The sequence below is a fragment of the Arachis duranensis genome, chromosome 1, assembly GCF_000817695.3.
Source record: "Arachis duranensis cultivar V14167 chromosome 1, aradu.V14167.gnm2.J7QH, whole genome shotgun sequence".
NCBI lineage: Eukaryota > Viridiplantae > Streptophyta > Magnoliopsida > Fabales > Fabaceae > Arachis > Arachis duranensis.
Window position 1 is genome coordinate 58,634,465 of NC_029772.3, and position 10,892 is coordinate 58,645,356.

The 10,892-nt window shown below is 38.1% G+C and overlaps 1 protein-coding gene across 1 annotated transcript in view; it reads left to right on the plus strand.

Moving 5' to 3' along the window:
* LOC107489867 (E3 ubiquitin-protein ligase At1g12760) overlaps positions 1 to 942 on the plus strand; it is a gene marked incomplete in the record, with an annotated part of 4,210 nt that extends 3,268 nt beyond the window's left edge. The window contains 2 exon segments of the mRNA XM_052252474.1: positions 1 to 33; positions 374 to 942. Coding sequence (XP_052108434.1) covers positions 1 to 33; positions 374 to 547 — 207 coding nt within the window.
* Between the last annotated feature and the right edge of the window lie 9,950 nt (positions 943 to 10,892).

Below are 10,892 nucleotides of genomic sequence, written 5' to 3' on the forward strand. Positions count from 1 at the left end.
CCTATTGAACATGTTCTTTCTGACGAGGATGCGGTATGTAGTACTTTTTTGCTATGTGTAAGCACACTTTTTATATCTTGATGCAGTGGTCTTGTCATTTTGTTATCTGGACGATGGAGTCGTGTCCTGAACACATTCTTATGCAGGAGGATGCAATATGTATATATTTTGGTTGTTTGCACTTAACCTTGCATCTCTTTGCGGGCTTTTGTTAATAGTATCTGGAAAACTTTAATATAATAAGAATTGACACTATGATTCATGAACGGTCAAGTTAAATTTGGTATTATCTTGTTTTGAAGAAACTGGTTTCAATCTGTTATCTTTCTAATACGAAGTATTTCCTCACTCCTGATTTGGTGCTGAACTCTAGGAATGTTGCATCTGCCTTTCTGCTTATGAGGATGGTGTTGATCTAAGACAACTTCCCTGTGGTCACCATTTTCACTGTGCTTGTGTGGACAAATGGCTATACATTAATGCTACCTGCCCCCTCTGCAAGTATAATATCCTAAAAAGTAGCAGAAGTGCTCAAGAGGAAGTGTAGAACATGTCGGAGAAGTTTCTAGAAGCTATTTGGAGAATTTGCATAGGCCTTTGGTTTGCAGTATAATAGGCACGGTATGCTAATATACATACACAGTTGCTGCTACTGCTGCTGCTTCTGTGTGCTTGTGCATCTTCTAGTGATAGTTATTTAAAATATTCTTCCTTATAGTAGCTTCTAACTGCTTGTGTATATCAGCTTTGTTCATTGTACGCCTGGCAATAAATTACATGGAGGCAATTTGGTTCTCATTTTTTCTTTCGACATCATTATTATTGTCAAGTCTGTAAGCGGCCATGGATGGTGGCATTATGTTCATCATCATCATCCAACCTGCCTCCATGTGTGTCTCTGTTAGCGAGTTTCTTAAATTGAAATGAAGGCGTAGTTTGTTACAGACAGTTGTTAGCTATCTGCCAATAGTTAGATAGGTTGCTGAATGCTGATAAATGCAGTATGAGACTCAAATCAATGAGTGGCTGCACGCCGAATCCCAGGAAGAGCATCAAAGCTGGCAGCTACAAGGTTGAAGGATTTGTATGCATGGGATACATCTGATTCTGAAGTTTGGTGGCGTGATGGGGAGTTTCATACATTCCAAGTGAATTCCACCCAAGGGATTGGACTTAGTTCAATGTAGTTGGCCTTTCATATGATCGATAATTTAATTGTGGATGTTGCAAAGGAAATGCTCGTCATTGTGTTGTGTCCATTCTCATTTTTCAGCCCCATAATGAAACTTCTGAAGAGAGATAGGTTAAAATATTAAAAACCTTTAATATTATTAGATGCAAAAAATAAGTTTACATAAAATTCTAATTCTTCAAATGTTTATATTCTTTACGAATTTCTAGATATATCGGCTGACTGGACAAACCATCAAGTTTTATTCGTACTTACTACCCACAGCAGCACACTTCTCATTCCTAATAGTTATTGTTGTTCCTCACTCTCATCCAAGGTTACTTTAGCATTGCTATTAAGATCTCGGTGACATGTAAGCCAAAGTCAGACTCGAAAAGTTTGTATTGAGTTAAAAAAATACACGTTAACGTAAAAGATATATTAATCCTAAATCAAAACAACAATATACGTTAACTTTCAGAACACAGCAAAGAAAAAAAATATACTAGTCACCAAGTATCTTCACATCTTCAAATCTTTGTTTTATATGTTGGAAATTTTAAATAAATATTTTGTTATCATCATTATTATATGACTTTTTTTCATATGCGTCACTAAGCAGGCATTCAACCACTCATTTCTCATCTAATTATGAAGTCTATATTTATAGCAGAAAATTTTTTTCAATTAATGTCATTACTATAGACAAGGTCAAAATTAATTTCAATTCGAAAAACATTAATAAATAAATAATATTTTTTTTATTTCAACCAACTTTTGAGACAGTGAACTAATTCCAGTTATATTTGAGAATTGATTATCATGTCATACATTTAATATCAAATTCTCTTGTTAACTATAAAATGCCAAAAATCGAATAGAAAAAAAATCGTGTGGATAAAATTTAATTAAAGGATTTAACTTCTTATCAAATGCAGAAAATAAAGCATTTGAATTTAAACAAGTTATAGAAAGAAGTAACTCAATATTTATTATTGTAAAATGGTTGTTAAGCTGTTGTTTATCAACTTGATATGTGTTCAGAGGGTATTTTCGTCATTTTAGAGCTAAGGAACAGAATGGTAATCTCGTCACGTTCAAAGATCTAAATACTAAAAGAATCATACCATGCCGGTCTTGGACATAAAAAAAGACCAAGAGTCCGTCTCAAAAATAGTGGTGCTGAAATAACGACAACTCATAAGGCCCATTGGACTAAGTCAGGACAGCAAGAGGCCCAACATTTTTCAAGTCCAATGGAAGACACAAATTTAATTTTATTTTTGAATTTATTAGGCATTTATTTTAGTTTGTTTTGCTGTTAGAGTTTGTTGGAAGATTTGATTTACTTCAAATTTGCTTAGTAGTATTTTTAGGAATTTTAAATTTAAATCAAATATGATCTAATCTAATAAGATCAAATCTGATTTAAATTAGTTATCATATCTTTAGGATTTTAAAATTTAAATCAAATCTACTCTAATCCAATAAGATCAAATTTGATTTAAATTAGTTATCTTATCTTTAGGAAATTTAAATTAAGTTATCTTATCTTTATCTTTTAGTTAGTTTGTTAGGGGCCTATTTAAACACCTTTAGTGACATAATTTACATAACTTTTGATGAATAAAAAGTTTAGTTGCTTTATGCATGTTTTTAGTGTGATTAAGTGAGGTGAGTGATTTGCTTCGCTTATTGCATGAAGAAGATTAAAGGATCCAACACTAAGGCGATTTGCGTGGTGGTCTCTTTCAATGTTCATCCTTCTAATCTAGGTTGTCAAGGACAAGTTCTTTGAAGGTCTAGTAGGAAAAATCCTTCCGGTGACCTAGGTTGCTAAGAACAAGTTTCTTAGAGGTCTAGTAGGAAAACCCTTTTAGTGACATAGGTTGCTAAGAACAAGTTTTTTAGAGGTCTAGTAGGAAATTCCTTTATCTATCCTTTATGTTTCTACTGTATTTTTCTGTTGCATCTTTTCTCCATCTTTTTTCTTATCCCTTCATCCTTCTTCGTTCTAATAAATTCTTATCATCTGGTAACAGTTACACGTCGTAGGTAAATTCTTATTTATCTACATGTTCCATAGGTCTTGTTTAGTATCTTTGTTTTTTCTCTTTAATTTCTGCAAATTCACTTTAGGGTCCACAAAAAAAAGAGTCGTAAAAAAAAGAGTCGTAAAAAAAAGATTGAGTATTACGATAGTGATAATGAAAGAATCTCATATGCGAAAAGGGTTTGACGTGGCGGAAATTGGTGAATTAAGAAATTATTAATAGAAATACGTTGCAAGTACAGTCCTTAACAAGCCGAAAATCCGCTTATCAATTTAGAAGGGCTGTCACAATATTGAAATTAAAATACTGGGAGTATGAATCACAGGTCGTCTCCCAACGAGTTGCAGGAAGATGTGCTATTTTATCAATCAGGTGTTTTCAAAAATAGTTGAGTTGATAAACAGGAAATTAATTTAGAGAATTTAATTAATTTTAAATAAAAGCCTTGATTGGGAGTAGATTAGTTGGAAGCCCTATTCTTGTTGAAGTACTCTCAAGATTAATTAATAATTGGAAGTTGCTCTGCTTAGTTATCCTTTACTAGGTAAAGGAAAGTCAAGCAAGTTGGAAAGTTGTTTCTAATCACAAGTCCTAATCCTCTCCCATGGGAAGGACTAGTGTCAATGATTAGAAGGTGATTCAACTCAAGGTTTCCTTTCAATCATCTCCTAATCAAGTTATGGAACTACTCACTCATCATAATTATAAACTTCACAGAATCAATGGGAAAAATAAAAGAAGACATGATAAATAATAATGAAAGGGATTAATTAAAAATAAAAATAGTCTATATTAATAACTTGTGAAAATAATCAAATGTCAACTCTGGAGGAATTAGGAATATGGAAGAATAAATGAAAAGTAAATAACAGAATATAATGACTAGTACCGGAGGTAGACTCTTCTCAAAAGCTAAAGCCAAAATCTTCAATATCCTAATGAATGTTCCAGTGAGTAAAACCTAGGGGAGAAGTAAATTCTGATCTAAAAACTAAAAATTATGCGAAATGAATGTTGTTCTCTGTCTCTGCATGTTCTCTGGCTCTAATCTGTGTTTCTGGGCCAAAAACTGGGTTGAAATCTGGCCCAGAAACTCTGCCAGGGACTTCTGAAATTCTGCAGATCGCGCACGTCACGCGGCTGCGTCGTCCACACGTTCGCGTCACTCAGCGTTTCTCGTACCATGCGTGCGCGTCATCCACGCATTCGCGTCGTTCATGCAGCTTCCAATCCACGCGGTTGCGTCAGGCACGCGAGCGCGTCACTGTTATTTCTTCCATTTCGCGCGGTTGCGTCAGCCATGCGACTGCGTGACTTCTCGCTGGTTATCTCCTCAATTCTTTGTGTTCCTTCCATTTTTGCATGCTTCCTTTCCATCCTTTAAGCCATTCCTGCCCTGTAATTCCTGAAATCACTTAACACACATATCAAGGCATCTAATGGTAATAAGAGAGGATTAAATAAAAGAAAATAAAAGCCAAAGAAGCATGTTTTCAATCATAGAGTATTTTTAGGAAGGAATTGTAATTACATGCAAATCATATGAATAAGTCGGCAAAGACTTGATAAAACCACACAATTAAACACAATATGAATCATAAAATATTGGTTTATCAACCTCCCCACACTTAAACATTAGCATGTCCTCATGCTAAGTTGAAGGAGATAAATATGAATGAGTAGGAACATGCAAGACTCATGTAATGCAATGCAACCTATATGCATATGAATACAACTATATGAGTTGGCCTACATGATTAAAAATAGATAAGTTCTCTAAGACAAAATATGGGGCAGATTTCACTAATTCAGAGCATATTGTAAAAGTAGATAAATTTGTAAGAAGATAGCTTGTGAAAGCAGGGAATACATGACTGAGCATTGAACCCTTACTGTTGGTGCATGTGCACTTTAATCATCTCTAGCATATGGGGTTATCACTCCATCCTTCTCTAATCATGCTTTCAAAAAAAATTGTTTTTCACCTAATCAATCAACAATTTTAAAATGCCAATGTAAACATCATGAGATCTTTTTATGGTTGTAATGGGGCTAAGGTAAAGGTGAGGATACACATATGGCTAAGTGAGCTTGTATATTGAATCTTTAATTAACCCAAGCTCCTACCTAACACACATATACTCTATATAATTTCAACATTCATCTTAGCTACCCAGAATTTTCTTTTCACATTCCATATTCATGTATCAACCTTTATTTTAATTTTATCATGTGTGCATTGATTATTAAATTCTGATTTATCATTGGGGTGATTTTGTCCCCTTATTCACTAAAACAAAGAAAATATATTATTCTTATTATTATTTTTATTTTTTTTTTGTATAGCTTACCAATGCACATAGATTTGTAATTTCCTTTTACGGTTTCACATGAATAGGTACCCAAATTTCCTTTATCCTATTATGATATTTTTTCTATTACCCTTTATTCCCACAATTTTCCCACACTCAATTAACACACAAATTCTATCTTAAGCTAACCAAAGATTCAATTGGGATTTTCAATTGTTTTCCGCTTAAGGCTAGTAATGTGGTACAATATGGAATGAATGGGATTAAAAATAGCTCAAAGTGGTTAACAAAGGTAGTTAAAAAGGGTTGGCTTATTTGGGATATGTGAGTTAAACAAACAATGACCTCAATCATATGCATGCACATAACACATTAATTTTGGAGATATAGGATAAAACAAAATTCAGATTACAATCATAGAGAAGTAAACACACAAGAAAAAAAATGTTTATGGTTAAATAGTGTAACCATGTATTTAGGCTCAAGGTCTCACGGGTTGTGTGTTCTCTTTTTTTTTTCTTTTTTTAGCTTAAAAATTCTGTTCCAATTTCAACTTCAAACAAATTTAATATAAATATTTTGATTTAAATTAGTGAAATTTTGAAAAATATATGGTCTTAAAAGAAACTTATTGTCTTTTCAATCAGGTAGAACATGCATGCAATTAACCTACTAATATACAATCTATCATATTCTAAAGAAGAAGAAATTGGTGTTAGGGGGAAAAGAATTACCTCCGGAAGTCAGGTACTGACCGACCTCCCCACACTTAAGGCTTTGCACTGTCCTCGGTGCCATCTGTCAGGAACAATGGTGGGCTAGTGGCAGTATCTCCACAGTCGGGACCGTCATGGCTCCCTGTGCTGGTAAAGGAAGTGGAGTCCGGAGTGCCTGGGTCCTCGTCAGGTCTGTGGTTTCCTGTAAGTAGCTCCTTGAGATAATTGAAACGGCGGTAGTTGCGGCGCTCTTGGAGCTTTGCTTTCTTGTCTTGTTGGTCCAACCGCTTCAATATTTGATGTAGCAGCTGACTAGTAGATGGTGGAGGAAATGCAGTATCCTCTGTGGACTGGCTGGTAGTGGCAAGTGGTGGCCTGAGATATCTTCTGTTAGGGACGTACTGATCATCCCGTGGAAGTATGGCTTTGGTGTCTCCAGCTCTGTAGGAGACTCCGGCTGCTGAGACAAGATCAGAGACCAAGGCCAGGAAAGGTAGGTTTCCCGCGATTTGCACGTGTCCCATAGCATTCCAGATATGTCTCGGTAAATTTAGAGGCTGGTCTGTGAGGATGCACCATAGTAGAACGGCCATGTCTGCGGTGAAGGATGACTCATGAGTGCTCGGAAAGTCGTAATGGGACATAATCTGTGCCCATACGTGAGCCTCTAAGGTAAGTGCGGAAGCCGAAAAATTCTCTTAGGACAGGAACGATGGTATCCGAAGATTTATTTGCTGCCAGGTTGAGCGATAACTCTGAGAACAGCGTCCCAGTCAAAGTTGTACGCCTGGCGCTTGATTGCGGCTTCTTGAAAAGCGTCCAATCCTTCCGGAGCAGGGGGAAAATCTAAGGCTCGCTGAATGCCTTCTTCTGTAATGGGGACTTGCTTCTGACGTATATAAACAGATTACAGGGTCGGCAGGTGGAAGTTAGAGTAGAACTCAACTACCCAAGAAAGATTGACCTGTCGTGGCTGTCTTTGTAGGAATCCCCAATGTCTTTATACAATTTGCGGCTCAACAAAATCGGCAATACGAGGCGGAAGGATAAGAAGGTGTTCATTGTTGTAATTCCGAGCTGCCAGAATAGGAAACATCTGCTCACAGTAGCGATTTAGAAATCGTGCAGTGTCCTTTGCTGGGAAGGCTCTCTCCTTTTCATCAACCTTTATAATCCTTTTAATTCTTTTTGTTGTGGGCTTGACTGTAGTTGAAGAAGGCTCTGCCACTAATGCTCTTTTTGTTCTTTTCCTTGCTGTGGATTTGGGGGTAGCTTTCTCTTTATACATGGTCATGACTACATGTGGCAAATCAACAATGGAAATATAGCAAGTACATGTGAGGAAAATTGAATGCAAGGTGTTTGTTGGCATGCCGGCAAAGGGCACGAGTAGCATAGATCAAGCATTCAATGTCCAAATTAGATTACCAAGTCTCTCAAATTAAAAATATGTTTGAAAAAACAATTATATTTAAGTAATGAAATAGAAAAGGGGTTTTGTGAAAAGCAGGCATATAGAGTAGTAGATTTAAAAGAAATCTAAAAATAGTGCAAAATGCCATATGGGCGTTTTCACAAACACATAGCATGCATGTTAAATAAGGTATGGAAAATATTAATTAGAACATGCAATTAACCCTTATAAAAATAATATATAATTCTTTAAACAAATCCCAAACAATCCATAAGCAACATATAAAAATAATGACCCAAATATAATTCCAACACCAATAGGAGGAATAGGAAAAGAAAAAGAAAACATGGATAGGAAAAGTAGAAGAGAAAGAAAAAAGAAAACAAGATAAGAAAAAGAAGAATGAAAAAGTAAGGAGGGAAGAAGAGAGAAGAAAAACCTTGATAATGGTGGTGGAAGAGAGGGGGTGGAAGAGAGAAAGAATGGAGGAAAAAGGAAGAGGGGAGAAAGAAATAAGATTGGGGGGAAAGAAAAGATAAAACAGTCTGGCAGATTTGAATGAGTTGGGCGGCGCAAACGACGCGGATGCGTGGGGCACGCGGTCGCGTGGAAAGCCCTTAAGTGAGGTGACATGGACGCGTCAGTCACACGGACGCGTGACGTGATTTGCGCTAATGGCGTGAGGGCAGCTTCGTGCTCGCACAACTTTCTGTTTAAATTGTGTTTTGCCAGAATTTGGGGGTGATGCCATCGTGTGGTTGACGCGATCGCGTGGATGGCCAGATGGAATTAACGGCGCGGACATGTAGGGCACGCGTTCGCGTGGAAGGACTTGTGCGAATAGCACAAATGCAGCCCAAGTCCAGCTCAACTCTCGGCCATTCACCCTTGTTACGTCGAATTGCAGGGCCACGCGTTCACGTGGTCAACCCGGACGCATGGGGAGGCCAATTTACAAATGACGCGGTTGCGTCATCCACGCGGTCTCGTGGATCAAAGTGTGCCAAAGGCACGCCTCCAGCCACATTCTGGCGCAACTCTCTATCCAATTTTCTTTATTTCCAATGCTCATAGGACGCGGACGCGTCGGGGATGCTGGCGCGTCGCATGCGATTTCTCTCTCTTTTTTTTATGCAAATGCAGTATGCAGATGAGGTGCAAGATATAGGCAGTAGTACTGAGAAGAGTTATAGATGAGGAAAGATAAGGAGAATAAGAGGAACGATCATACCGTGGTGGGTTGTCTCCCACCTAGCACTTTGCTTTAACGTCCTTAAGTTGGACGCTTCAGTAGCTCAGTTTTCAGTTGCGAGGGGATCCTCCAAGAGGAAGATATCTAACTTCTTGTTTTTTGTCACCTTCTCACCATGGTAGAGCTTCAAATGATGTCCATCAGCCTTGATGAGTTCAGAGCTTGAAGGGTGACTTAGGTGAAAAACTCCGTACGGCTCAGCCTTCTCGACTCTATATGGACCTTCCTACCTTGATCGCAGCTTGCCTGGCATGAGCCTCAGTCTAGAGTTGTAAAGGAGGACTAAATCCCCAGGTTGGAACTCTTTCCTCTTGATGTGTTGATCATGTACAGCTTTCATTTTCTCCTTGTACAGCCTTGAGTTCTCATAAGCTTCTAGGCGAAGGCTCTCCAATTCTTGCAGTTGCAACTTCCTTTCAGCTCTGGCTTTCTCAAATCCCATGTTGCACTCCTTTACTGGCCAAAAAGCTTTGTGCTCCACTTCAACTGGAAGATGGCAGGCCTTTCCATAGACTAAGCGAAAAGGACTCATACCAATGGGTGTCTTGTACGCTGTTCTGTATGCCCAGAGTGCATCTTGTAGCCTGGTGCTCCAGTCTCTTCTATGAGGTTTGACTATCTTCTGCAATATGCGCTTTATCTCTCTGTTAGACACCTCGGCTTGCCCATTAGTCTGAGGATGGTAGGTTGTTGCTACTTTATGAATGATCCCATGCTTCTTCAGTAATCCTGTTAGTTTCCTGTTACAAAAATGGGTGCCTTGATCGCTCACGATTGCTCGTGGTGATCCAAAGCGACAAATAATGTGGTTTATAACAAAGGAAACAACAATGTTAGCATCATCAGTACGGGTAGGAATTGCTTCCACCCATTTAGAAACATAATCTACAGCTAAAAGTATATAAAGGTGACCATTAGAATTTGGAAATGGACCCATGAAGTCAATGCCCCAAACATAAAAAATTTCACAGAAAAGCATAATTTGTTGAGGCATTTCATCCCTCTGGGATATATTACCAAACCTTTGGCATGGGGGACAAGATTTACAAAATTCAGCAGCGTCTTTAAAAAGAGTACGCCACCAGAATCCACAGTCTAAGATTTTTCTAGCTGTTCTTTGAGGGCCAAAATGTCCTCCACTCTCAGATGAGTGACAGGCCTCTAAAATGGACTGGAATTCTGATTGAGGCACACACCTTCTAATTACCTGGTCAGCGCCACATCTCCATAAATATGGGTCATCCCATATATAATATTTAGACTCGCTTTTCAGCTTGTCTCTTGGTGCTTAGTAAACTTTGGAGGAAAAGTGCGGCTAACTAGATAATTAGCGACAGGTGCATACCAAGGGACTACCTCAAATACTGCTTGTAGGTTATCAAATGGAAAATTACCAGCTATAGGAGTGGAGTCATCTTTAATGTGCTAAAGGCGACTCAAGTGGTCTGCCACTAGATTCTGGTTACCACTCCTATCCTTTGTTTCTAAATCAAATTCTTGTAGTAGCAGTATCCAACGTATAAGCCTTGGTTTAGATTCCTTTTTAGCTAATAAATACTTTAGAGCTGCGTGATCTGAATACACTACTACCTTAGCAGCTCTTTTTCAGTAGTAGTATAGTTAGACTGAGCAGTGTCTAAAGTCTTAGATGCATAAGCAATGACAAAAGGTTCCTTACCTTAAAGTTGAGCCAGCGCTGCTCCTACTGCATGGTTGGAAGAATCGCACATGATTTTGAATGGCTGGCTCCAGTCAGGTCCTCTCACAATTGGAGCTTGAGTCAGGGCGGTCTTCAGCTTATCAAACGCTTGTTTGCAATCCTTGCTGAACTCGAACTCGATATCTTTCTGCAGTAACCTGGATAGGGGAAGTGCTACCTTACTAAAGTCCTTAATGAATCTTCGGTAAAAACCTGCATGGCCAAGGGATGAACAGACTTCCCTCACAGAGGAGGGGTAAGGCAAACTAGAAAT